At 50.9% G+C, this 27,958-nt stretch overlaps 1 protein-coding gene across 1 annotated transcript; it reads left to right on the top strand.

Moving 5' to 3' along the window:
• Positions 1 to 16: 16 nt before the first annotated feature.
• Positions 17 to 27,874, top strand: CLSTN3 (calsyntenin 3; the record flags this gene model as incomplete). Its single annotated transcript, XM_027595799.2, is given in 23 exon segments — positions 17 to 260; positions 2,642 to 2,764; positions 3,216 to 3,411; positions 5,062 to 5,200; positions 5,202 to 5,271; positions 5,543 to 5,692; positions 5,917 to 5,952; positions 5,955 to 6,065; positions 6,068 to 6,100; positions 6,531 to 6,625; positions 6,627 to 6,684; positions 6,687 to 6,812; positions 7,614 to 7,726; positions 9,618 to 9,780; positions 10,830 to 10,886; positions 11,591 to 11,748; positions 11,869 to 12,017; positions 16,171 to 16,397; positions 16,696 to 16,866; positions 17,634 to 17,779; positions 17,985 to 18,120; positions 26,498 to 26,700; positions 26,929 to 27,874. Coding segments are annotated over 23 exon segments (3,045 nt in total), but the record flags the coding sequence as incomplete, so codon positions are not given.
• Positions 27,875 to 27,958: the final 84 nt, after the last annotated feature.

Genomic DNA, 27,958 nt, shown 5'->3' with positions numbered 1-27,958 from the left:
GGTTGGGGTCTGACTAGGTCTGCTCTATGGACTAGTGTGGGCGGCTGGCTCTTTTCTCTCCCTGCCCTGTGGCCCACTATCTTCCTTCCCCTCCTTGGAGAGCCCCTGCATCCCTCCCCCAAGGTGGAATCAGCCGGCTGGAGGCTCCTGGGGGAGAGCAATCGCCTGGCCCTGCCGTGCCCTGCCCACACCACACCATGACCTTCTGCTGTTGCCCCTCTTGCTGGCCTCCCTGCTCCCCTCCAGCTCCTGTAACAAAGGTGAGTGAGGTGGGGGAGGGGGCACTGAAAGAGGGGTATCCGGCAGAGCCATGTGGGGGTAGGGGTGAGCAGGGGCTGTTGAAGCTCTCTGGCAAATGACAGGTGTGGGTTCTTCCCATCTGTTTTCTGAGAGCTGCCCCCTTCTCTCCCTCACATCCCCTTCCGCACATCATCCTCTCTGGGCTGTTTCTACCCAGTGCTTCTCTGGCTCCCATATGGTCCTCATTTCCATCCTGGGGTCTCTGTCTCCCCTTCCTCCAGTTTCTGCCTGCGGGAGAAATCTCAGGTCTCAGAAGGACTTGCCCCTGAAGGGTGACAGGCATCTCTGGATGGTTCTCTGTGTTCACTGGGGTGTGCCCGCACTAAGGGTGTGTGGCAGATCCATCTGGTTCATCTCCATCCCATCCTGGGGAGAAACAGTTCCTTGCAGCTCAGCAATTCGGAGCACGTATGTTTTGGCGTGTTCCTCTGCATCCATACCCTGCATACAGCTGGGCTGAGGGTTACCAGAGCTGCCCTCTCTGGCAGACAGCAGAGAAATTCAGCTGGGTGAGGCCAGCACAGGGACCAGGGCGGAGGGGGCAGGGAGAGAGGGGTTGGGGGAAGAGGGCTCAGGTGGGTGGAGAAAGGCAGGTAAGGGAAGAAGTGGGTGTGTGTGGGGGGGTTGCTAAATGAGTGGTGAGAGGGAAAGCTGAGAAGGACAAGGGAGATGAGGCGTGGGAGGGGGATGAGAAGGAGGGTAAAGAGGGTAAAGGTGGAGGCAAAAAAAAAAAAAAGAGAGAAGATTGAAAATTGAAAGGGGAATCAAGAACAGGTGAGGAGAGGGGGAAGGGAAAGCCAAGGAAGGAAGGGCAGGGAGCCAGGAGTGAGTGAAGGAAATGAACACATGGAGAGTCTGTGGCCAAGAGGAGAGGAACAGGGAGACCTGGGGGCGAGCTGTGGAGAAGGTACCCAGCATTGGCCTTGCTGCTCTGCAGCCCCTTCATCTTCAGGCTGTGGTTCCTCACCTCAGTCTCTGACCTCAGCCCAGCTTCTTAGCCTCCTGCCACTTCCTGTGCTTGCCTTCTGAGCACCATCTTGTGGCTTTCTCCTCTGCCATTAGCGAAGGGGGTTTTGGTGGTCATCTGCAAGAAAGGGGCAGGCATTCGGGTACCAGAAGGCTTTTAGTGGTGTGGTCGGAGGAAAAATAGGAAATCAGGATTTTTAATTCACCGTCACATACTGGGCATGTTTTCCTGTTGGTGACTCGGTTTCCCTCTGATGGTATGTCTTCCTCCACCCATGTTCCACTGACAGACCGTCATGAGTGTGCTTTGGGAGCTTGGTGGTTGGCATGGTGGGGTTAGATAGAGCAGGCAGTGGCAGTTGGGGTGGGGGGGTGGTTTAGAGGGGAAGGGAAAACACTGTGCCTTCCCCGTAGCCCCTCCCCAGGCTAATGGGAGGTCGGTCCTGGGGAGGAGACACAATTGAGTGAGCTGAATGTGGCAGGAGATGGGGAAATCTAGAGGCTGAGTGAGTCCCGCAACCCTCCTGGTTGGCTGGTGGTTGAAGGGAAGAGGGGTGGGGTAGGCAGGAGGTAGGACTAAGTCATGAGTCTATAAAAAGTGGGGTTCAGGGAGTGTGGGGTTTGGTGGTCTTGTGGGGGACACAGAGATGTGCTGGCTATGAGTGTGCTCTCTTGGCTGTAGGGATGAGAAGCAGGGAGGCGATTTGTCCTGTTTCTAGGCCAGTTCAATAATCCCTTAGGATGTCGGCTGTGCTGGGTCCACTCATTCGGCATTGATTCCTCTGCTCCATCCCTGCCCCTCTCTGTCCCCCTCCTTCTGTCCTATATTTTCCCTTCTCTTAGGATGAATGGACTTAGGTTGGGGCTTGGCTGGGAGAAGTGCAGAGTGGAGGGATCAAGACTGAAATGGGGTGATGGTGGCGGTGGAGAGGGTAAACACTCAGGATCCCAGGAAACATCTAGATCTTCTTTTTCTAATCTCAACTCTGCCCTTAATCTGTGCCTTTCCTTTCCCAAGGCCTTCTGATGGCCCACCACTGCTCCCTGAATCTCCAGTCACCACTCTCTAGCACTTGAAATCCCTGAAAAAATTCTTCACCTCTGACCACATTTCCTAGGGGAGATAGTGGTCCCCCTCCTCCCCCAGCGTAGGCTGTTGCCACAGAAACTACCAATCCTGCCATAGGAGAAGGCTGTGACCTCTCACAGACCCTCTGACTCCTTTAATGCTGATTTCTTGTCCTCAGCCCTTCCTCCTGCAGGTGTTTCTGCAGGGGGTGGAAAGGGTGATAATGCTGGAGTGTGTGTCTGGGTTGTGTGGGAGTGGAGAGCCAGCTCACAGGTGCTTCCTCTTCTCTCCCTGGGTGGGGGTCAGCCAACAAACACAAGCCATGGATCGAGGCAGAATACCAAGGCATCGTCATGGAGAATGACAACACGGTCCTGCTGAACCCGCCACTCTTTGCCTTGGACAAGGATGCTCCCTTGCGCTATGCAGGTGATTGGGGTTGAGGGATGGCAAGGTGGGTAGGACAGAGAAAAGTGGTTGGGAAGGCAGAGGGCAAGGGAGGAGAAGGGAGGAAGTCCCCAGAGGGAGAGCAGTGGAAGTGGGGAAGAGGTCTTGGCAAAGTTGTAGAAGTAGGCCTAAGGATGGTGGCTGAGTAAAGGGAGCCAGAGAGAAGGACATGGGCAGGCAGGGGTTAACCACATCAAGATTTTGTCAGATCTCAGACCCAGTAGCTCTGAGAGGTTGCAGCTCCAGGGAAGCCGGTGTTGGAGCTGTTAAGTCTGATAATTAACAAATTAACATTTTCACATATGCAAGAGAAGGGCTGGGGTTTGGAAGGAGAGGTGAAGCCGAACCTGAGGCAGGGAGGCTGAGGCTGGGAAGAAGATGCTGGAAGTGGCAAAGGAGAAAGAGCCTCATCCCTCCCTCCCCCCTGGGCCAGGTGAGATCTGTGGCTTCCGGCTCCATGGGTCTGGGGTGCCCTTTGAGGCTGTGATTCTGGACAAAGCAACTGGAGAAGGGCTGATCCGGGCCAAGGAGCCAGTAGACTGTGAGGCCCAGAAGGAGCACACCTTCACCATCCAGGCCTACGACTGCGGCGAGGGCCCTGACGGGGCCAACACCAAGAAGTCCCACAAGTGAGGAAGCCCTTGTCTCCTGCTCCCTGCTGCTAGGTCTTCCTCCCTCTTCCTAAGCCCCTCACTGTCCTCTGTCCATGCTGTCATTGTTATCTACCCCCTCCCCTCTCTATTCATCAGGGTCAGGGACAGGGGCCGTGTCCTCCAGGAGCCTTCAACTCAAGGTGATAGAAACATGTATCCAATCCTGGTTCTGCCTCTTATGACCTGGGGTGACTTCCTTAGCCTTTCTTGATCTGCTTTTCTTCTCTGTAAAATGGGGAACATGATGATCCCTATTTCTCTAGGTTGCTGTGAAGTGTAAAGGAGATGGTTTATGTAAAAAGCGTGCACCACGGTGCTTGATACGTGGGAAAGGCTCAGTACATGGGAGTTACGATGATGAGGAGTGTAATGAGGAGAAGGACGATGAGCACCTCAACACACATCCGGATTCCTTCCACCTGCCCCACCAGTCTGCAGTGTGCACATACTCACACACATGGCATACTCATGCCCAGCGCTAGGTGAGGGTGGGCAGGAGATGGCTCCAGCATGAATGAAGCCAGGGCCTGAGAATCTTATGACTGTGTCCAGCTAACTTCTCATCTGAGAATCGGAGAAAGATTGGCAGTCAGGGTTCCTGGGCCGCTAAGAGGCACTGGTGATATCACCGCTCCTTGTGATTCAGTTTCCCATTTGGAGATAGGACCCTGCCTCTGGGACCTGGGTGCCTAGATCTTGGTGAGGGGCAGGGCTCAGTATGAAGGGCAGAGCCCCAGGGCTGCTTGCCTCATGGGGCCTGAGTGTGTGTGTGGCCGCACACCTGACATGCACATTGCACACGGATGCACAGAAGGTAGCACTCCTCTTGCGCTCATATCAGATAAGTTATGGCTTTTATATAGATACCACTTCCCTTCTCCTGGTTGGTCTTAAAGATTTTATTTTTATTTTTTTAAGGACTTATTTATTTGAGAGAGAGAGTGGGAGAGCGTGCACGAACTCCCGGCTGGGAGGGGCAGAGGGAGAGGGAGAGGGAGAGAGAAACTCAAGCAGACTCAGCGCTGAGTGGGGAGCCCGATGTGGGGCTCCATCTCAGGCCCCTGAGATCAGGACCTGAGCCAAAACCAAGAGTCGGCCACTCATCTGACTGCGCCATCCAGGCGCCCCATCGGGATTTTTATTTTTTGGTAATTTCTACACCCAGTGGGGGCTTGAACTCACAACCTTGAGACCAAGAGTTGGGTACTCCACTGACTGAGCCACCAGGCCACCCCATCTCTTGGTTGGTTTTAATTTGGCTTTGTATTCTGTGTCTTCCTTGATTATCCCATTGGATTTCATTATTGTGGAGGAACAACCGGCTGGATATAAAATTCTGTTTTACCCCATGTCTTGGCACCCAACCTATAGCATTTTGTACAGGAGTCCTCCAAGTCAGCTGCTGGTGTCCCCTGGGGTTGTTCCTTACCCCTTCTATCAATCACCCCTTGCCTTGTGGGGCCTGGTGTCCTGGGGGGTGGGATGAGCATGTCCATGGCCTTAGGCTTAGGACACACGGGCTCCTGTCTGCTCTGACTCCCTGTCTGCATTCCTACTTGTGCCTCTTTCTGTGTTTCGAGGCTGGCTGACTCTTCCTTGTCCCTCCTCCTGCTCTGGTACACGCAGGGCGACTGTGCATGTGCGGGTCAACGATGTAAATGAGTTTGCCCCCGTGTTTGTGGAGCGGCTGTACCGTGCTGCGGTAACTGAGGGGAAGCTGTACGACCGCATCCTGAGGGTGGAAGCCATCGATGGTGACTGCTCCCCCCCAGTACAGCCAGATCTGCTACTATGAGATCCTCACACCCAACACACCCTTCCTCATCGACAATGACGGTGTGTCCATCCCCTGCCCGCTCCGGCTGCCCAGCCCTGTACACCCACATCCATCAGAACACCCCGGGGCTGAGCTCTCCACTTGTGCCCCTCAGATCCGCATTCCATAACCTGCTTCCCAATGTAGAGCCTTTTCCCCCAGATACCTCCTTCCCAGCTTCCTGCTGCCTAATTCACCTGTTGCCCAATTGACTCATGAGTCTTCACCTTGCCCCCCTAGGCTTTCTCTAGTGCTCCTTACCCTCTTTGTCTCCCCCCACACCCATCCCAGGAAACATTGAGAACACGGAGAAGCTGCAGTACAGTGGCGAGAGGCTTTATAAGTTCACAGTGACGGCTTATGACTGTGGGAAGAAACGGGCAGCAGATGATGCTGAGGTGGAAATCCAGGTGAAGCCTACCTGTAAACCCAGCTGGCAAGGTGAGGAGCTCCACTCTGTGACTCATCTTGTGAATCATCTTTCCCCTTGGTTTCCCTTCTTGTCCTTCTATCATAAAGGGGAGAGATATTTGGGGGCAGGCTTGCAGCTGTCTACCGTGGCTGTCTACCCAAGAATGTCAGGGGACATGACAAGAGCAGAATGGTTAAGAGGGGATGCCTTCCTCTCTTCTCTCTCCCCTACCTTCTCCCTTTCCCCTATGCAGGCTGGAACAAAAGGATTGAATATGCACCAGGTGCGGGGAGCTTGCTTTGTTCCCTGGTATCCGCCTGGAGACCTGTGATGAACCTCTCTGGAATATTCAGGCCACCATAGAGCTACAGACCAGCCATGTGGCCAAGGGCTGTGACCGTGACAATACTCAGAGCGGGCTCTGCGGAAACTCTGTGGTGGGTTGTGCCCTCCCCTTTCCAGACCTCTCCCTGACCCTCCTCTGCCTCTTTCCGAAGACTCTGCCTTATACCTTCCCTTGCCCACCCACAGGGTATATATCTGCAGAGGTTATAGCATGTGGTTAACTCTGTGGCCCCAAAGCAAATCAATATGTTGTTTGCAAAGACACATGATGCTAGCACGAGACCATCACCAGGTACATTGTGCAACAACGGTAGGGAGAGATGAAGAGCTGGAGCATGAGTTAATTGGAGAGCCATTCCTAGAAGAGAGGTCCATCCTCTGGTTTCTTTGAAAGGCCAGAAGAGGCCATGAGACTAGCTGTGGGAAATCTCTCTCCTTCAGTCTTGCTTGCCCCTGGCTGCTTCCTGTTTCCCCATCTGCTGCCTCTCAGCTCTGACACTTGTGCCTTCTGGGGCTCTGTAGGTGCTGCCACTGGGGAGGTAGATCTGTTGCCCATGCCCGGCCCCAATGCCAACTGGACAGCGGGACTCTCGGTGCACTACAGCCAGGACAGCAGCCTTACTTCTACTGTTCAATGGCACCCAAGCTGTGCAAGTGCCCCTGGGTGGCACAGCTGGGCTGGCTCTGGACCCCAGGACAGCCTCAGTGACCATTTTACTCTGTCCTTTTGGATGAAGCATGGTGTCACTCCCAACAAGGGCAAGAAGGAAGAGGAAACCATCGTGTGTAACACTGTCCAGAATGGTGAGCCTTCCCCAGGGCACTGCTCTAGAGTGAGGAAACTGGCTTCTTATCCTGCCTCTGTCACTGCCCAGTTTGTGGCTGTGGACAGGTCACTTCCTCTCTCTTCATTTGTAAGATGGCAGTGCTAGGTTTGATGCTTCCTGAAATTGTGTGACTTACTGCCTGCATAATAGGTTGAGACCTTACTGCTCTCAGAGTGCAATGGGACCACTCGCTGCCCTTCTCACCTGCAATCAGCCAATCCCCCTGCATCCCACCATGTGGTAGGCTGCCCCCCAATCTACTCCCGTTAAGCCTGTCCACTGGAATGGAGAAGCCTGGATAGTGGTGTACCCCATTCTTTCTCTCCCACCACCCTCCTATCCTCCTCTTCGAAGGGCTAGTTAGCTCCATTTTCCAAGCACCCCCCTTCCCTGGACTGCAGTGGCACAGTCCCTCTTGGCTCAGTCTTGTCCAGACCTTTCATTTCTGCACTTCTCCAAGCTCACTTTTCTTGACCTGAAAAGGGTTGTCACCCATGAGTTATGCATCAACCAAAGGACCAGTAGAAATCTGGGTGGGAGCAGGCTGGCCAGTGTTGCACCTTGGCCAATCAGAATGCTCGAGAAACCCTAGTGATCACTTGGACTGGACTCTGTGTGTGTCAGAGGGAGAGAAAGGGAGGAGACTCTAGGGAATACGGAGGGGAGAGCACCTGAGAGAGTGATTAGAAAGAATCCCGCGTTCTCTCCCTCTGGTGCTTTGAACCTGTTCTTGACTCAGGCCCTGGGTTTGACCCCTGTCTCCATCCTCTCCCCTCAGAGGACGGCTTCTCTCACTACTCACTGACCGTCCATGGCTGTAGAATTGCCTTTCTCTACTGGCCTTTGCTGGAGAGTGCCCGCCCAGTCAAGTTCCTCTGGAAGCTGGAGCAGGTGAGGCCAGTGCCAGGCTCCTGGGAGAGCTGGGTGGGTGTAACTTACTTCCAGGGAAGGAGGGTCCTGGGACAGGGGTTGGCATTTTCAGGGTTGCCCTGTGCCCTCTTCGTGCTCCACTTTCAGTTCCTGACCACTCCGCTCCCAGGTTCTCTTGTTCTCCTTTTCCAAGGCTTGTCTCCTGCAGAAAGCACTCCGGGATTAAAAGTAAACAGGGAACACATTACTACTAACATCATACCCAACCAAACATCTTTCTCCCTTGTTTTATTTCATCCCTTTGTTACCTAGAATTTTAACAGTACATATCTCTGACTCCCAAACAGTTAGCATGTTGTAAGCCAGAAATTAAGTAATTCTGAGGTATGCAGATTGGGTTTAAGTCTGGCCAGGCAACTCACTAGCCATGAAATCTTCCTTGGTATGTCTAAATTTAGATATACAATAGGAATTGCATATCCCAGGGCTGTTGCAGGATTAAATGATGTGATAGACCTTATAAGTCAGAAGGAGTGTTAATTCTCAGTACTAGTCTCTGTGATAATGAAGGATAAATAAAAACAGACCAAAAAAAATGTAAAATCCTTTCTTGAGCTGACAGTGGCAGCCTGTGCTTTATTCATTCTCTAAGCTGACCACGAGGACCAGTGGGGACTACTTTGAGTTCTCGTCTTATTTTTCTTGTAAGCCCCAGTGGAGTGTCGAGTAAGCAAATAGCTGGAAAAAGGCAGGAAGTGGAAGAAAGAGAAAAGGAAAAGAAGGGTCTAGAAGATCCACAAATTGGATAATTGAGGGCTATCTACAAAAGCTTTTGCTTTCTGTGGCACTCTTTAAAAGAGACAGTCTGCCATTTGCTGCTCCTTGATCTTTCCCCCCTTGTTGCGAATATTGGTAACATGACTCTGCTTTTCTTTTCTCTTATTTATTCAACAAATATTGTTAAATACCAGGTGAGGCTGTGCCATTCTGCTTAGTGCTGAGGATACAATGGAATATAAGATGGAACAAAATCTTTGCCTTCTTTAAGCTTACATTTTATTGGAGAGGTAGATTTTTAAAAACTAAGAAGTCATATACAAATGGCAAATTGTAATAAATTCTCAGAAAGAACAAGCAGGGGACTGAAGTAGAGAATGGGGGAAGGCAAAGAGAGAGGAATTCACCTTAGATCAGATGTCCAGGGAAGGCCTAATTGAGGTGAAATTTAAGTTTTGTTCTAAAGGATGAGAAATGGGTGAGAAGAAAGTGTTTAGGCAGAGGGGAAGAACTGATGCAAAGGACCTGAGGCAAGAAAGTGCTCAGCATGTTCCAAGCATGGGAAGAAGGCCACTGGGGTTAGAATACAGTGAACGAGGGGGAAAGACGGCATGAGGTAGAGAGTTCTCTGCCTTATCAGCTTCTAAGTGCTGGAATGCTTCTCAAGATTCAAACCCCTTCCCCTGGGAGACAGGGTACAGTCCCTCATATTCCCAGCTCTATCAGCAGGGCTTACTGGTGAATTGCTGCCTACCCAGCTCAAGAAATAACACCCCTGCCCAAAATCTATCAGGCACCAAGTAAGTACCTAAAATTCCATTCTTCAGACAAATCTCTAAAACTATAAACATTCCTAACAGGAGGACCACACTATTTTATGAATAAATTTTCCCCCCAAAATGTATGTATGTATGTATGAATGTATGTATGTATGCACTGGAAGGTCTAGAGAAGTTTGTAACCCAACAGTAAAACAAAGAGGCTCCCCTTGGATGTTTCTCCTAGAGTCAGTCACGATGGAGGTGGGGGATAGTCAGAGGAATCAGGGGTTAGAGAGAAGGGGCAGTACCTTGTGTTAGTTCCCTGAAGATAAAGTAACTGAGGGTTCTTGCCCTTATGCTGCCCCCCTCCCCAGGTCTGTGATGATGAGTGGCACCACTATGCTTTGAACCTGGAGTTCCCCACAGTCACACTTTATGCCGATGGCATCTCGTTCGACCCTGCCCTCATCCATGACAATGGTCTCATCCACCCGCCCCGAAGGGAACCTGCTCTCATGATTGGGGCCTGCTGGACTGGTAAGTCCCCTGAGATTCTCAGTGAAGACACTGAAGGTTGGAGCCTCTAGTGGCTTAGGATTAGTAGTGAAGGAGAAAGGGCAGCTTGACTTCATGCATCACCCTGCAGTTGGGTGGGATGACTCAGAGAGATCTCCAGTGGAGGAGACCACAAACCCCCAGAGCCACCCCCCCCGCCACCCCCCCCCCGCCACCCCCCCCCCCCCCCCCCCCCCCCCCCCCCCCCCGCCCCACCATTTGCAACCTATTCAACCAGTCATCACCTCAGGCAGCACCGGAATCTCTCTTTGTATAACTCTGGCCAGTGCCCACATTGTTCCATCAAAGGGATCATTCCACAGTACATTCCCTTGCTGGAGGTCAGTAATACTTCAGAGAGTCATCAATTTTCCTTAAGCTACTTCTTTCATTTTTTCCCTTCTGGGAGTATGTGTGCACGTGTGTGCACATGTGCACGTGTGTGTGTGTGTGTGTGTGTGTGTGTCTTACCCATTGAGGGCGATCTACAGAAGCTTTTGCTTTCTGTGGCACTCTTTAAAAGAGACAGTCTGCCATTTGCTGCTCCTTGATCTTTCCCCCCTTGTTGCGAATATTGGTAACATGACTCTGCTTTTCTTTTCCCTTATTTATTCAACAAATATTTGTTAAATACCAGGTAAGGCTGTGCCATTCTGCTTAGTTCTGAGGACACAATGGAGTATAAGATGGAACAAAATCTTTGCCTTCTTTGAGCTTACATTTTATTTGGAGAGGTAGATTTTTAAAAACTAAGAAGTCATATACAAATGGCAAATTGTAATAAATTCTCAGAAAGAACAAGCAGGGAACCGAAGTAGAGAATGGGGGAAGGCAAAGAGTGTTTGTGTTTTCTCAGCAACATATTTGGGGGTTGGTCTCTAGCAGAGGCCAGAGAGATTGAGATGAGACATCAGTGGACAGGTTGCCAATCCTACACAGGTTGGGACAGAGCAGGGAAGACTTCTTCTTCCTCGCTGCCAATCTGTCCCCACAACCCTAAACTCATTGCCACTTTTTTTTTTTTCCTCCAGAGGAAAAGAACAAAGAGAAGGAAAAGGGAGGAGACAACAGTACAGACACCACACAAGGTACTCTGCATAAGAACTGGAGACCAGAGAGCTCTCACCTTAACTTTCTGTGCTGTGCTCCTGATTCCATCCCAACCCCAAATCCCAGCCAGCCTCATAGTTACTGCTGCCCATTCCACCAGGGGCAGAGCCTCCATGAACTACTGCAAGGCAGGGCTCCCTCGGAGAGGTAAGGCCGGATGGAGCTTGGTGGCATCCTGGTGTCTCTTCCTGCCCACAGAAGGAAGTGGAGGAGTTCTCTTGCTGGCTTTCCACGTAGTGGATCGGATTGTGGGAGGCAGGTGGCAGTCCTACACAGGGAGATCTGGGCATCTGCGAAGCTCCACACGTCCCCCTGGGTCCCCTTGCATGCCCTGTGACCACGCCCTCTTGCCTTCTCCTTTTCCTCCACTGGCTCCTCTTTCCTCCCTTTGGTCCCACTCCTGTCCTTTCTCCCTCTCCTGGGAGCTTTTCTCATTTCTGTTGCTTCTGTTTTTCACCCTTCTCCTCTTCTTGGATTTATTCCCTCTTTGGTCTTCCTTTCTGCTTTCCCCAGTCTCCCCAGCCTCATTTCCTCGTCTCTTCTTTCTTTTTCATTTCCACATTTCTCCTTCTCATGCTCTTTCTCCAGCCTTCTGCCCCTCCTCTCTGCCCCTTTTCCTGCTCCAGCCGCCTGTCCCCTCACCCACTCTCACCTCCCGTTCGCCCCTGTGTTCCTGCCCTAGGAGACCCCTTGCCGATCCACCACTACTTCCACGGCTACCTGGCTGGTTTCAGCGTGCGCTCAGGCCACCTGGAGAGCCGCGAGGTCATCGAGTGCCTCTATGCATGCCGGGAGGGGCTGGACTATAGGGATTTCGAGAGCCTGGGCAAAGGCATGAAGGTATAGCCCCTTCCTCTAGCCCTGTCCTTCCGGGCATGCCCCCTGCCCACCTCTCCTCCTCTGCTCCCTTCCTCTCCTGCCTCCCGGTCCTGCTCTCAGCTGTCTGTGTCTGGGGCCCAGGTCCACGTGAACCCCTCGCAGTCCCTGCTCACCCTGGAGGGGGATGATGTGGAGACCTTCAACCATGCCCTGCAGCATGTGGCTTACATGAACACTCTGCGCTTTGCCACGCCTGGCGTCAGGCCCCTGCGCCTCACCACAGCTGTCAAGTGAGTGTTGGGTGGGGCGGTCAAATCACAGAGCAGAGTCAGATGGTGTCAGAACTCCTTGGCTTAGAGGTCACCCAGGGCTAGGCACACCCCCCTCACTGTATGGATGGGGAGATTGGGCCCCCAGAGACAAACTGACCTACCTGCTCAGTTGACATAGCAATGTTTGTAGAAGAGCCTGGACTAGACTCAACAGTTAAAGGATTCATTACTCTTTCTGCCAACCACCCTTCCAGGACTTTGGGGTTTTAATTTTCTCTGTGCCTCTATGCTGATATGTAAAGTGGGACAGACAGGGTACTGGATTGGGAGCTGGGAGATCTGACATTACTTCTGACTCAATAATAATTGCCTGGATGACCTTGAGCAAATAGCTCTAGTTGTTTCACCTATTTTAGTCTTGATTCATCAAGTTCTTGCAAGGTCAAATCAGATAGATGATCTAAATCTGGGGGTTGGCAACCAATGGCTGGCCTGCTGCCTGTTTTTGTAAATAAAGTTTTATTAGAACACAGCCATTCCCATTCATTTGCATATTACTTGACACTATGATGGCAGAGCTGAGCAGTTGGGACACAGTCTGTATGGCCCCAAAAGCCAAAAATATTTACTATCTGGCCCTTCACAGAAAGTTTGCTAACCTTTGAATTCTAAGTAAATATTTTTAATTCTTTAAAAGAAAAAAATGTACATTATTTCAAGGTTTAAGTATATTAGGTATTTAAAAATACAGATTAATTGAGAGGTAATGAAATCATAATAGTTATGGACATAGAGCTTATTACCGACTAGGTTTTCACATTGAGCAAATGCTGTAAAGCCGGGATAACAATAGAATCTAACTCATGGAATTGTTACGAGAGCTAAATGTTACAGTGCAGATCAAACGCTTAGCAGAATGCCTATTGCCCCAATGTTGGCTGTTCTCTGCAGGCATTTTCACCCGTAGCGTCTGTGGGGCAGTTTTTAGGAGATACTGCCATCTAGTGGGTGGATTACACAATGTAGAAGTCAGGATTCCTGAACAAGCATAACCTTCTCCCCTGCTCTGTCTCAGTTTCTCCATAAGCGATATGAAGATAAACGTCTCTGGCTTGTCCCTCTCCTGGGAATGGTGGGTTTAGAGAGGGGGGAGGAGACAGCTCTGAGCCCTACAGAGTGACTGGGCATGATTATCAGATCTCACAATTAGAGCTCTGGAAGGCTGGGCAGCCGATTTTGGGAATCATGCTTCTAGCCTGTGGTGTGGTCACAGTATGGAGCTGAAGGCCACAGGTAGCTGCGGTCACGGGGGCACAGACCAGAGCTGAGCGTGCCCCCCCCCGCCCCCATGTTCTAGCTGGAACTCTAGTTGTTAAAGGGCAGTCATGCAGTTATATAGGGTTTAACTCATCAGAGACCAAGCAATTGCCTCATGCCCTTCGCGTGACTCAGGAGCCATGTCAGAAGGGACAGCACTGTCTTTTGGCTTAGGATGGAGCTCTGCAAGGAGGAGTTGACATCCTCTGTGTTGATGGATTCATCTGAATTCCTCCTACCTCTTTCAGGCGGGGGGTGGGGGGGTGGAGAGGCTTATCCAAGGGCTGGCAACCTGACTTTAGTCTTTTAGTAGGGGGAAGGGTCTTGTTGTTTTCTGTATGAGGTCAAGAAAGAGAGCTCTCATTTTTCCATTTATGGGGCTACCATGGGGTTAGTGCTAACCTCACTGGAGAAAACAGAGAGCTCTATGTGTGGGGGTGGGGGTGGGGGGTGCATGTGCAGCTGTGAAAGAGAGAGAGGCAGGTACCTAACAGGACCTCCTGATTTCTGATACATAGCCTTGCCCTAGTCCATGGCGCTTCCCAAGGTTCCTAAGTTCTGTTCTTGGAGCTCTGTCCATTTAGAGCCAGATTTATGCAAGTATTTCGTCAATGCAGATTTTCCCCAAGGTTTTTTTCCTCTCTTTTTTTGGAAAGCCCACCTAGTTTGTGGCATTAACCTCTGAATAAATGGCTACCACATCTTTTTGTCTAACTTTGTCCTTTTCCCTTAAGCCCTTGACTCTCTACCTCTACTTTGCTATAACCTCTATCTAGAAGTTCTGCCAGCACCTCAAACAGATGCGCTGAAGGTGAAATGATGACCTTTGATACCCAAACTAGCCCCTCCCCCTGAAGTCTCTATTTCTGTGATGATGTCTCTGCCCTCGCAGTCACTCAAGCTTGAGACCTCCCTGTCTGTCCTCCATGCCCCATCAGTTGCCAGGTCACCCTGATCCGGCCTGTGCTGGGTGTTGGGGAATCTGTCTCCTTTTTTCCCATTTCTGCTGTTAAGACTCCAGCCTTGGCTCTGATTATCTCTCTCACCTGGCCTATTGCCATAACCTCCTAATGAGCTGACCCATCTCTAGTATTCTAACTGCAGTTCACCCTTCACCAGAGGCTAGGTTAGTAGTGGTCATAAATCAGAATTTTCATCCTCATATTTCCCTGATGTAGAAGATATCAATGGCCTCCTCTTGGCTAGTGCTCAAAAACTGCACTCAAAGCCCTCAGCCATCTGACCCCAGCTTTCCTGCCTCATGTTCTCTATTCCCTTTGGTACACTCCTCACCATCCACTCAAGGGTCTACCACCTTCTGCTTGGTGAAGTCCTACCCTCCCTCAAAGGCAGCTAGGTGGCTGCTGCTTTTGACTATTTCTGTCCTCCCTTGCCAAATGCCCCAGTCCCACCCTAGCCAGAAATAACCTCTCCCTCTCTAAACTCTCAGGGGTTTTGGTTCGTTCCGCTTACATGATGGTGACTACGGTTTGCCATTGTTTTGAGGTTGTGTGTCATATCTAAGCTCTTGACCAGATCATCAGTGCCTTCGGGTCAGGGCCGGCCCTCTGTTGCCCCTTGGGTCTCCTTTGGACTGCTCACTGCAGTGGGGATGTCTGTTGGAGCCTGTGTTTTCAGGGTCAGCTGACGTTGGTTTCAAAGAGGCTTTGTTCTGGGCCCCTTGGAATGACCGTGCAGATTCTTAGGCCCCACAGGAACTCAGCAGGTTGTGGACATTGGTAACGTCAAGGGCTCTGAGTTCATTGTATCTGCTGAGGTTACCCCTTCCCTCTACTGCTCCCACGGTCAAGCCGGGCACACTCAGTAACACGCCCTCAGTTAGCACAAGCATGTGGACCATAGGCCCAGCTTCTGAGTTACCAACTCCCTTGTGAAGGCTGCTTGTTCAAGGGGTACTTCTTTATAAATAAATTTGGCGCAAACCCAGGCCCCAGATAGTGGCCATGGTTCGGTGGAAAGTGTGTGACCTTGGAATAAGAAGAGTAGGTTTAAGCCTTGACTCTGACACATATTTCTTGTGTGACCAAGATGCTTGATCATCTTTGGTTTCTTATCCTGAGTCCACAGTGCTGACATAAGGTTGAATGAAATAATATGCGCAAATGCTTCAGAAACTAGCAAGTGTGATGAGAAGGTGAGGTGCCATTCTTATCGATTGGCAATGCATGGGGCTGGAGGTGACCCTGGGAACACCTTCCTGAGCAGCTGTGCTGTGGGTTGATTCGCCTGGCTGAGTGCTTTAGGGAGTCTCTCCTGGTGCCGAGGTCAATGAGGCTTCGTGGGACCACGGAAGCAGGTCTAAGATTGTCACATTAGCTCACCTACCAAAGTGGGTTTCTCTGATATTGAAGGGAACGAATGGAAGACACACCAAATCCCTCCCCTCCACTTTTGTTGTTGAGTATTTTTGGACATGTATCTTCCAGATATTTTGCTGAACACGTGTTTTAATTTGAATCCCCTGAGTAAAGAGCTGTGTATGTGTAGACATTTTTGTAGGTTTGGTTTGTAGAATGAAGTTTGATAGATGTTCCATAATCTTGGATTAGGGCATTGATGATGTTCTCTTCCCTCAAGGTCAGGGTCGCCTGATCTGTCCCTGACCCTTTCCCGAAGTGGCATCTTCCCCGGAAAGGCTATCTCCCCTCCAGCTTTGCTATGGAGGGGTAGTGGTGCTGTGGCAGAGACACTATCCCTCTCTCTTCCCCTCCCTCTCCCGGACACGGGGTGCTCTGTTGTAGAGATCGAGGCCTGGAGGGGTGAAACAGAGTATGGATCATAGGGGAGGAGATGTTAGGGTCACAAGCTGCCTCCCTCCCCTCTTGTCATATAGGTGCTTCAGCGAAGAATCCTGTGTCTCCATCCCCGAAGTGGAGGGCTATGTGGTGGTTCTTCAGCCTGATGCCCCCCAGATCCTGCTAAGTGGCACTGCTCATTTTGCCCGCCCAGCTGTGGATTTTGAGGGACCTGAGGGGATCCCTTTGTTCCCCGATCTTCAAATCACTTGCTCCATTTCTCACCAGGTGGAGGCCAAAAAGGATGAGAGTTGGCAGGGCACAGGTAAGGATGACTCCAGGGAGTGATGTCCCGAGAAACGGCCCATGTCTGGAACCAGAGGGAGGGAGAAAATCTGGGGCTAGAAATGCGAGTGACTTCATCCTGCATTCGCTTGCCTAGGACCATTTACACGAGGACATAGAGCCAGGAGGAGGCCTGTGGGTGTGAGGACAGTATGGGGTAATGGCGTTTTTGAAAATGATGCTGACTGCTCTCGGGGGCTGAGCCTGGAAGGGGAGGAAGAATGGCCACGAGGTGGGCCCTTTGGCTGTGACCCGTATGCTGACTCTCTCCCATCCAGTGACAGACACACGCATGTCAGATGAGATCGTGCATAACCTGGATGGCTGTGAGATTTCGCTGGTGGGGGATGACCTAGACCCCGAGCGGGAAAGCCTGCTCCTGGACATGGCATCCTTGCAGCAGCGAGGGCTGGAGCTCACCAACACGTCCGCCTACCTCACCATTGCCGGTCAGTGGGGACTGAGAGCCTGTCTTCTTTCTCTGTGTGCGCCCCTCCCCATGATCAAGTCTCTGGGAATTCCAGAGGGTCCTCCTTCCAGGCCTAGGGACGTGGCCAAGTGCCATCTGGCAGCTTGCCAGCCTGGGGAAGCTCCTCTGGCTTCCAGGTTGCCCCTAGAAGGGCTGTGCTGGCATTTGGGCCCCCAAGTGGTTCTTTCTCCCTGCTTCTCTCTATACCCTGGCTCCCCTCTGTTCCTGGTTTCACTCCTCCTGTGGCTCAGTCTTCCCTGATGAGCTTTCAGTCCTCCAGCTGTTTGGTCCTAGCTGTCTTCTCTCTGTCTTCCACCTCTCCGATCTCTCGTACCCATCAGAGCTTTAACTCATGTGCCCACATCTTAATGAATAGTGGTAATGACTTGGTAGCTTCAAAGGAAGCCTGTATTCTCTGAAGGACCCTCCATAAGGGAGGAGAAGATGGTCGTCACTGGTTCCCTCCTATCTCCATTCCCTTCCAGAGCCTCACCGAGGACTTCTGTATTTTCCACTCTCTCTGTTTCCCTCCTGCTTGCCTCCTCCCTTTGTCTTGCAGGGTGTCCTTATTGCCTTCTCTTCAGCCACAGAGTTTTTAGAGAAGAGCAGAGCAGGAAATGGATTCCAGTCACTCTATCCCAGACAGTTAAAGCCAGGCTGGGGGTGGAGGGGTACATCTCTCAGGAGAACTCAGGTCATCCCCCTGGGAGGGTCCTGCCCTGAGCTGCTTGCTTCCTCCTCCCGCAGGGGTGGAGAGCATCACTGTGTACGAAGAGATCCTGAGGCAGGCTCATTATCGGCTAAGACACGGAGCTGCCCTCTATGCCAGGAAGTTCCGGCTGTCCTGCTCAGAAATGAATGGTCGTTACTCCAGCAATGAATTCATCGTGGAGGTATTTATAGCGTCTCCTTCCCTGCACAGCTCCCCTGCTGGAGCAGACTGAGACCCCACAGTTGGTGGGAGTGGGCATCGAAGCATGGAGGAGCCACCTGGTGGTGGCAGAGGAGATGCTGTGGGACAGGGTTAGCAGATGGGCTCTAGCGAAGTGGGGTGGGACCTACAGAGAAGCGGGTGCCCACTGAGCTCTCCCTCCCCAGGTCAATGTCCTGCATAGCATGAACCGGGTGGCCCACCCCAGCCACATGCTCAGTTCCCAGCAGTTCCTGCACCGTGGTCACCAGCCCCCTCCTGAGATGGCTGGACACAGCCTGGCCAGCTCCCACCGAAACTCCAGTACGTAAGACTGTGCCGGGCCGGGCGGGGCGGTGGCAGGGAGCGGGCTGGGCACAGGCCTCTTCTCCTCCATCATTGGGAGGGGAGGAGGCTAGTGGAGCTACGGTTCTGTTCCCTGTACTGCCTGACTTAATTGACCACTCTGTGCCAATCCCTGTAACCCCTGGACCATTAACTTTCCCTCAGGGAGAATATGAGCCTGTGTCATTCATTGCCAGGGACGCTCATGCCTGGAATCATAAAGTTGGTCTGGGGTTTAGGTGCCTTTGTTGTTCCTGCTGCCAGTCCCCAGCAATATCAAATTAACCCTGGACCTAGGGATCCTCTGTAGTGAAGCCATCAAGTATTTATGAAGCACCTACTGTGTACTAGTACTGTCCTAAAGTGCTATTAGGAACATAAAAGAATTATATGATAAATACAGTTTCTATCCTCAAGGAGAAAGTTGGTGCTATTACCTGTATTGTTATGTGCTATCTATGAGGTCATAAGTCTTTCTAGGACAAAGCATGCAACTAGGCAAAGTACTAAATCTAGATGGACAGCTGCCCTTCTGAGCAATCTGGTTCCCTGGCCGTGGTCCTTTACCAGTGATGCAAAGTTTAATTCGCAATTTAAGAGTTGCTTAATTGTAGACAAACTAGAAACTACAAGTAAAAGGAAGAAAAATCAGCCATAATTCCGTCACGGAGAAGAAGCCATTGTTAATGTTCCAGTTTTTTTCTGTGCCTTTTTTTTTTTTTTTTACAAAGTTGGGATCAAACTATTTTATAACCTGGTATTTACACCTAATATTATCAAATGATTTTCTTCCACATTATTAAAAGCTGCCACATGATTCTGACGATGCTGAAGATGATTTTTGGAATCCCTTTTAGAATTGCTTTCGAAGTCAATTTATGTGATGCATTTTATTACTTTTTAGATACGCCTTGCTTTTGACCCCTTTCAGGATTACCCAGTTTCATCAGCCACTTTTGTCAGAGTTGGCTCTGGATATCATTTGAAGTTTTTTAAACATACAACCTACTCTCAGAGGGCCCAGATTTGTCACTTTGGAAGAAAGTCAAAAGGTGTATCACGGGCTCTGAAGGCAATTCCCTAAGGAATTCTGAAAATGCTTCCTTGGAAGAAGTCCATGACCACCAAACATGACTTTGAAAGTTACAGAGCTCATATCAATACATTTAATAAGAAGTAAATAGTGAACACATAGATGTGTACCAGGTACCATGCTCATGGGCTTTTACACATATTAACTCATTTAGTCCTTACAAACAACAAACGAAATAGGTACTAGAATAATGCCCTTTAAAAAAGGCAAGGGAATGGAAGCCCAGAGAGGTTAAGCACTTTATCCAAGATCACACAGCTAGAAAGTGATAAGAGCCAGGATTCAGATCCAGGCAGCAGGGTTCCAGAGCCTGTGCACTAACCATTGACTTCCATACCTTCTCCAGTTATATTTGATCCTTGCTTTTTCTTTTCTTTTCTATTCATTTCTTTTCTTTTCTTCCCTTCCCTTTTCTTTCTTCTTTCTTTCTTTTCTTTCGTTCCTTCCTTCCTTCAATCCTTCCTTTCTTCCTTCTTTCTTTTTCTTTTTCTTTCCTTCAGTCCTTCCTTCCTTTTTTCCTTCCTTCCTTCCTTCCTTCCTTCCTTCCTTCCTTCCTTCCTTCCTTCCTTCCTTCCTTCCTTCCTTCCTTCTTTCTTTCTTTCTTTCTTTCTTTCTTTCTTTCTTTCTTTCTTTCTTTCTTTCTTTCTTTCTTTCTTTCTTTCTTTCTTTCTTTCTTTCTTTCTTTCTTTCTTTCTTTCTTTCTTTCTTTCTTTCCTCTCTCTCTCTCTCTCTCTCTCTCTTTCTTTCTCTCTCTCTCTCTCTCTCTCTCTCTCTCTCTCTCATTACTTTATAGTTGCATATAATTTGGGGGAGCTCCTGAGGGCTTCCTAGGGCTTTTTTGACTGAGGCTAGCTCCCTGGTACCCCCAGGGATTCCGTCTGGTTTCCTCTCCTTAAGTGGTGGACACCACTAGGTCTCTTGTGTTCTCTTTCTCTGGTACTGGCTCCCTTCTTCCTTGCTCTTTCTGAAAACGCCTGCAGGGGCCTCTCTAAGTGTTTTTACTTACTATAACAAAACAGTTGGAGGTTGGGGTGGAGGGAGTAGGGAAGTAGGGTGAAGGGGGAGCATAATGCATAACCAAGTTGCAAGGGTTCATAGAAACTTCACACAATCTTTAGAGACCTGTGAGCAAGCTAAACCCATTTTTGTTAAAAAGACCCTTGGGTCCAGCTGCCCCACCCGCACCCCCTTATGATTCCCTAGCTCTTTGTCCAGTTCTTTCCTTGGGAATCATCCTACTCAGCCTCATCTGGGTTGGATACTGGGTCCTGCTACTCAGGTTAGGCTCAAAGTAGATCTGTATTGGCATTGCTCCTGGGCCTGGTGAGATTCTCAATCTTTGTTTTCAGTGGGGAGGGAATCCCTGTTGTAACTACCCCAGAGCTTTGTGCCCTGAGCAGCCAGTTGCCCCACACTGGCTGGCCTGGCAGGCCATGTTTCTCACCTCTCATCCCCTGAAGCTGCCTGGGGTGCTCCAGGGTGTGTGAGGGTTGCCCTTGCTTCACTTCCTCAGAGTGAAACCCAGCCTCCCCATCCACTGTTCTGAGCTGATGTCTAGGCCAGCCAAACTTGCCTCAGAGATTTCAACTGAGAGAGGCAGCTTGCATTTGCTTTTCCCCTTATTTTGGCCTGAGTAGGAGGCGGAGTCATAGCTCACCTAAAACAATTGGTGATGGATGTCTCCTGAGCGTACCAGGAGATCCACTTCATAAAACCCGTTCCATATGCCGTCTCTGACTCTTCACAATGTTCCTTCCCCTCACCTTCTGACTGTCCAGGAACCCTCCCAACTGCAAGTGTGGTGTTACGGAGTCATGGCTTTGCAATTTCAAATTGCTCCAGCCAGGGGGAAACTGAAGGAGGCATAGTCCCCTCCAAGTGGGATAGGGGGTTCATTTCTCTGAAACTCCTAAGGGAGCCAGAAAAGAGAGATCAGTGTGAATTGGGACAGTCAGAGAAGGTTTTGGGGCGCAGGTAGAGTTTGAGCTTGGACCTTGAAGGGTAGAAGGGATTTTGGCTGGGCAGGAGAGAATGAGAATTTGAGAATGGAGGGTGGGCAGCTGGTTTGGGGTGTTCATGGTTAGGGAGAATAAGGTTGTCTCAGAAGGGTGAGATGAAGACCATATTTATGGTCTTGAATATGGTCTTCCATATTCCATAAATATGAAGACCATATTTATCTAGTCATCCCGAATTTTGATACACATTGGATTGGCTGGGGAGCTGTAAAAACGCTTGGTGCCTAGGTTACTTTATGCCCCATACTAGTTAAATCAGGATGGAGGTGGGAGCCAGGCATCGGTGGTTTTTAAAGATCCCCAAGTGATTCCAATGTGCAGCAAAGTTTGGGAACTGTTTCCCTACTTTTTTTCTTACAAGTTTCTGAAGCTTTGAAGGAAGACCTACAATGAAACAGGGTAAGCATAGGGGCGCCTGGGTGGTTCAGTCGGTTAAGTGTCCGACTCTTGATCTTAGCTCAGGTCTTGATCTCAGGGTCGTGAGTTCAAACCCCATGTTGGGCTCCATGTTGGACGTGGAGCCTAAATTAAAAAAAAAGAAAAGAAAAGGAAAATGAACTGAGGAGTGGGAAGAAAGGACAATTCTGAAAGAAGAATAAGGTGCAGGTGGGGAATAAAGTCCGTTCATAAAATACATACTCTGAGATATTTGTGGTTGCTAGAGTGTGCCAGAATTTGGACTCTGAGCTTAAGCAAAAGGAAACCTGAGCACTTATGAAAGTGATATGATAAGAGCCCATCAGTATTTCAAGAGAAGTCCTGGGACTGAGAGCAGAAAGAAGTTTCTCCCAAGGCTCTTCAGAAAGGGGGCACCAAGCAGGACTGTGGACAGGGCTTCAACAGTGTCCTTGCAACCAACTGAAACCAGAAGTTTCGCAAGGGCCATTTGATAAAACACCCCTTCACGTTGGCCGTGCAGGTCATTCAAGGCCAGAATTAACTGCTTGAATTTAATGTGGCAAGAAAGGTTGAATGCACTTTTTATAAACTCGTGATTTTTGTCTGTTGCTAATTTAAAAATCCTGCCATCTCACTGGCTTCCAGGCTCATTTTAAATTAATTAACTCTGCTTGTTTGCCTGCAGATACAGGGTCTGCATTTTGTCTTTCCTGGAGCCATTTCTTATTCCTGGCAACCAACTTGTCATTTCCTTCATCAGGCTTGGGGCTCAGAAGAACAAATGCATTTGATTAAGGCACAAACCAGAAACTTTGGCTTGTCATTGTTATGCGCCTAGAGCAAGTTTACCTGCTATGACCTGCTCTCCGAGTTGGGGGAGGGTCTCTACTCCTTCTGGAGCCTGGGCTTAGCCACAGGGGCCATCTCTGGCAGGATTACTGTTCCTGGATCTTACCCATTGACATGGAGACCTGGGAGGGACTATTTCCTGCAGGTGATCAGAAAAAGCACCTCTGTCCCCTTCTTCCCTTCTTCCCCATCCCTAGGCCAGTTGAGAAATGATGAACTAGGCATCTCTGCCCTAAAGCGGGTACCCAGGGAGCCTGCCTGACCTGTTTAGCAGGATCGGCTCTCATTGGCAAGTGGCCCCAAGTGAGCTATGGGTTGGGTCAGGATGGGGACCAACTTGGCAGGGAGCCATCAGGGTGGCCTCAGGGAGGTGTGAGGTTAGAGTGCCTGCTCCGGCAGGGTGTTCTCCACACTCCTGGTTGGCCCTGGAGCTTGTGACAGCCTGCAGGTGCTGGTGGCTGGGGAGGAGGGGTATGCAGCAGGCTGTGTGTGTGGTGCCTATATGCTTTATGCTTCTTTATGTTCTGCTCTGTCTCTCGACATGTGAGTCTTTTTAAAAAATTTTTTTTATTATTATGTTAATCACCATACATTACATCATTAGTTTTTGACGTAGTGTTCCATGATTCATTGTTTGTGCATAACACCCAGTGCTCCACGCAGAATGTGCCCTCTTTAATACCCATCACCAGGCTAACCCATCCCCCCACCCCTCCCCTCTAGAACCCTCAGTTTGTTTTTCAGAGTCCACCGTCTCTCATGGTTTGTCTCCCCCTCCGGCTTACTCCCCTTCATTCTTCCCCTCCTGCTATCTTCTTCTTTTTCTTTTTTCTTAACATATGTTGCATTATTTGTTTCAGAGGTACAGATCTGTGATTCAACAGTCTCGCACAATTCACAGCGCTCACCATAGCACATACCCTCCCCAATGCCTATCACCCAGCCACCCCATCCCTCCCACCCCCCGCCACTCCGGCAACACTCAGTTTGTTTCCTGAGATTAAGAATTCCTCATATCATGAGGTCATATGATACATGTCTTTCTCTGATTGACTTATTTCACTCAGCATAACACCCTCCAGTTCCATCCACATCGTTGCAAATGGCAAGATCTCATTCCTTTTGATGGCTGCATAATATTCCATTGTGTATATATACCACCTCTTCTTTAGCCATTCATCTGTCGATGGACATCTTGGCTCTCTCCACCGTTTGGCTATTGTGGACATTGCTGCTATAAACATTGGGGGTGCACGTACCCCTTCGGATCCCTACATTTGTATCTTTGGGGTAAATACCCAGTAGTGCAATTGCTGGATCATATGGTAGCTCTATTTTCAACTTTTTGAGGAACCTCCATACTGTTTTCCAGAGTGGTTGCACCAGCTTGCATTCCCACCGACAGTGTAGGAGGGTTCCCCTTTCTCCGCATCCCCGCCAACATCTGTCGTTTCCTGACTTGTTAATTTTAGCCATTCTGACTGGTGTGAGGTGGTATCTCATTGAGGTTTTGATTTGGATTTCCCTGATGCCGAGCGATGTTGAGCACTTTTTCATGTATCTGTTGGCCATTTGGATGTCTTCTTTGGAAAAATGTCTGTTCATGTCTTCTGCCCATTTCTTGATTGGATTATTTGTTCTTTGGGTGTTGAGTTTGATAAGTTCTTTATAGATTTTGGATACTAGCCCTTTATCTGATATGTCATTTGCAAATATTTTCTCCCATTCTGTCGGTTGTCTTTTGGTTTTGTGGACTGTTTCTTTTGCTGTGCGAAAGCTTTTTATCTTGATGAAATCCCAATAGTTCATTTTTTCCCTTGCTTCCCTTGCCTTTGGCGATGTTTCTAGGAAGAAGTTGCTGCGGCTGAGGTCAAAGAGGTTGCTACCTGTGTTCTCCTTTAGGATTTTGATGGACTCCTGTCTCACGTTTAGGTCTTTCAACCATTTGGAGTCTATTTTTGTGTGTGGTGTAAGGAAATGGTCCAGTTTCATTCTTCTGCATGTAGCTGTCCAATTTTCCCACCACCATTTGTTGAAGAGACTGTCTTTTTTCCATTGGACATTCTTTCCTGCTTTGTCAAAGATGAGTTGATGATAGAGTTGAGGGTCCATTTCTGGGCTCTCTATTCTGTTCCATTGATCTGTGTGTCTGTTTTTGTGCCAGTACCATACTCTCTTGATGACGACAGCTTTGTAATAGAGCTGGAAGTCCGGAATTGTGATGCCGCCAGCTTTGCTTTTCTTTTTTAATATTCCTCTGGCTCTTCGGGGTCTCTTCTGGTTCCATACAAATTTTAGGATTATTTGTTCCATTTCTTTGAAAAAAGTGGATGGTATTTTGATGGGGATTGCATTGAATGTGTAGATTGCTCTAGGTAGCATTGACATCTTCACAATGTTTGTTCTTCCAATCCATGAGCATGGAACATTTTTCCATTTCTTTGTGTCTTCCTCAATTTCTTTCATGAGTATTTTATAGTTTTCTGAGTACAGATCAACATGTGAGTCTTAAAGGCTGTGGGTAAATTTGGACTGGGCTGTGTGTGTGTATGGGATGCATACATGTAATGCCCTCCTTAGCCAGGGGACTGTCCAGATTCTGGGCCTCACGGAGCCCTCTGTGCATACAAACAGTGAGCAGGGCTGTGCACCCATGTGGGGTGCAGTGACCCAGCTGCCTTTGCGGGCCTTCAGCCTGGGGACACGTGTGTGGGACTGTCACCTCCACGTGCTGTCCGTGGGGCTGTGGGCTCTCCTGCTTTGCCTCCTCCTCCCGCTCCGGGTACTGTGTGTATGTGTGTGTGTGTGGGGGGGCGGGCGGGGCTGTACTCACGGCTGCTTGTTCTGTGGCTCCCACAGCCCGCGTCTGTGCTGTTAGTGTCTTCCTCCAGGGGGTTGCCAGGTGCGCGTAGCTGGTAGGGAGCTGGGTGACGCTGCACATACGGCTCTGCTCCGCCCTGCTGGGGACTCTCAGACACATCCCTTTGCTCCTCCTGGGATGCAGGCTGCCAGGGGGCTGGTGCAGACGGGGGTGCAGGCTGGCAGAGTCCTGGCTCGGGTGTGGGGTGTGGCAGCTCTCGCCCAGCTGTGTGCCCACATGCTCTTCCTGGGCATGTGCTTGTGCGTCCACATCTGCTTTGCAGCCCTCAGCTCTAAGGTCCGCGTGTGAGTGCTTGCGCCTTTCTCTGTCTCACTGCCCTTCAGGCTCCATGCTCCCCGGAGCCTAGGCATCAAAGTGAGGCTGCCGGGCCAGAGGCTTGACAGGGCCAAGGGGGAGGTGGGTATACCTCAGGGGGAGATTTGGGAGGAGCAGGACCCCCAGGTGCCCAGGAGCCCTGAGCCCACAGGGAGAAGGGAGGTGTCACAGAGCAGGAACGAGCTCAGTCCAGGTGGGTGAGTGAAGGGGCTGCTCCTTGCCCCCGGGACCTGTCCCCCAGCCTTGGGTGCTAGCGTCTCCTTCTGGCTGCCAGGCCAGGCTTGGGGCCTGCTTCTCCTCTTACGATGCAGGAGGACATTCTCTCCTCTTGCACCATTGAGCTTGTGCGGCTGCCTCTCTCCTTCCCCCACTGGGCACGAGGCACCTCTTCCTTAGGCTGAGTGGCCCCTGGGGAAGGCACAGGCAGAATGGCCTGGGTAGGCTCCAATCCTTGCCCTCTGTCTGCTGAGAATCGGGCTGCTCATGATAGCACTGGGCCGGGAGCTCTCCTCCCTGGCCTGTGCCCCCCTTTGGACACCTCCTTCCCTCTCTCTCTGTCCCTTTGGCCTTAGCAGCGCTTCTACCCCCTTTCCTCCCTATCTCCTGCCCTTCTCAATAGGGCTCTAGTCCTCCTCCAGCTTGCATGGGTATTCCTCCCTTCTGGGCCATCAGGAATCCTGTCTTCTCTTACTCCAGGACTCCCTCTTCCCCCGGGTACGCCCTCAGCCCCCACTCCCCGCTGTGCCAAGTCCCTGCAGGTGTGCCTGGCCAGTCTCCTCACACTGCACGCTCTCCCTGCAGTGGTCCCTAGTGCGGCGACTCTCATCATTGTGGTGTGTGTGGGTTTCCTGGTGCTCATGGTCATCTTGGGCCTCGTGCGTATCCACTCCCTTCACCGCCGTGTCTCAGGGGCCGGTGGTCCTCCAGAGGCCTCCAGTGACCCCAAGGACCCCGACCTCTTCTGGGATGACTCAGCGCTCACCATTATCGTGAACCCCATGGAGGTGAGTGGCCCTGGGAAGTGGGGAAGTCCACAGTCAAGATTCAGCAGGAGCATCTGCATGGCCAGGCCCTGGGGCAAAAAGCTCCAGGCTGAGCTGCCATGAGTGGGAAGGAGGAAGGTCTGGAGGGTGTGGGGTAAGGGGCCCGAGGGAGTGTGGTCCGCGCGGCAGAGGCTCTGGGGTGTGTGCAGACCCCTGAGGCCCGTGCTCTCTGCTCTCTGCCTTATCCAGTCCTACCAGAATCGGCAGGCCTGCGTGGCGGGGGCTGCCGGTGGCCCGCAGGAGGACGACGACAGCAGTGACTCAGAGGCCGCGGACTCCCCTAGCAGCAACGAGAGACGCATCATTGAGACCCCTCCACGCCGCTACTAAGGCTACAGCCCTCCCCAAACAGAGAATTCTGCCCTGGTGAGACAGAGACACCCCCAGAAAAGAGACAAGGACATTCTGAGAGAAGAGACCAGGAGGGAGAGGGCTCTTCAGAATGAGTCACCCTTTAATCCCCAAATCCCGGTGGGCCCCACTGGGATCTGCCTCCCCCTGCGCCCCCAGCCCACCTCCCTCCTGTGCCTCTGGGCTCCTGTTCCCCAGAAGACCCTGGCTGCCTTCTCTGCCCCCAAGGCAGCGGCCCCTTAGCTTGCCCGGGTGTCTGTCTCTCCCCTACGAGCCATGCGCTGCATGGGGGGTGGGGGCGTCACTAGCGGCCAGGGGTGGGATCGAAGGGAACCCTTCCCTACTCTCCTGTCCATGGAGGCCTTCCTTCCCTGGGGCTCCCTCAGCTGGGCCTTCACGGCTTCTCTTCTGTTCCCTCCTCTCTCTCTCTTTCCATTTCACTCTGGGGACCCCTGCTTCTTCACCTTGCCCACTCTCCTTCCTTTTCTGTCGTCTTTCCCCTCTTCTCCTTGCCGTAGGTCCTACAGCCCCTGCCCCTTCCTGCGTGACCTGGCTGTGGCTAGGTTGTGGGGATGGCAGGGGGCATGGCGGGGAGGGGGGCCCAGGTATTATATATAATGTATATTTTTTCATGTTGCTGTGAGCGCAGCCCCTGTGTTCCGTGTGCAGCTCACAGCCTTGTGTGTGTGTGTGTGGCATCGTCATGTCCTGGGGTAAGGGTAGGGGGATGGGTGTGGTGAGGGAGGGGATGCACCCTAGGGTTTTCAAATAAAACAACTAGAAAAAGCTCCGTGAGCTGCCTCCTGCCTGCCTGATCCTGTGTGGGTGCTGCGTAGGTGGGCAGGTTCTCTGGGCTCAGGGCCCATTC

Source organism: Zalophus californianus, chromosome 9 (assembly GCF_009762305.2).
Source record: "Zalophus californianus isolate mZalCal1 chromosome 9, mZalCal1.pri.v2, whole genome shotgun sequence".
Taxonomy (NCBI): domain Eukaryota; kingdom Metazoa; phylum Chordata; class Mammalia; order Carnivora; family Otariidae; genus Zalophus; species Zalophus californianus.
Note: the sequence above shows the minus strand (reverse complement) of the source record. Positions and strands in the feature narration are given on the sequence as shown.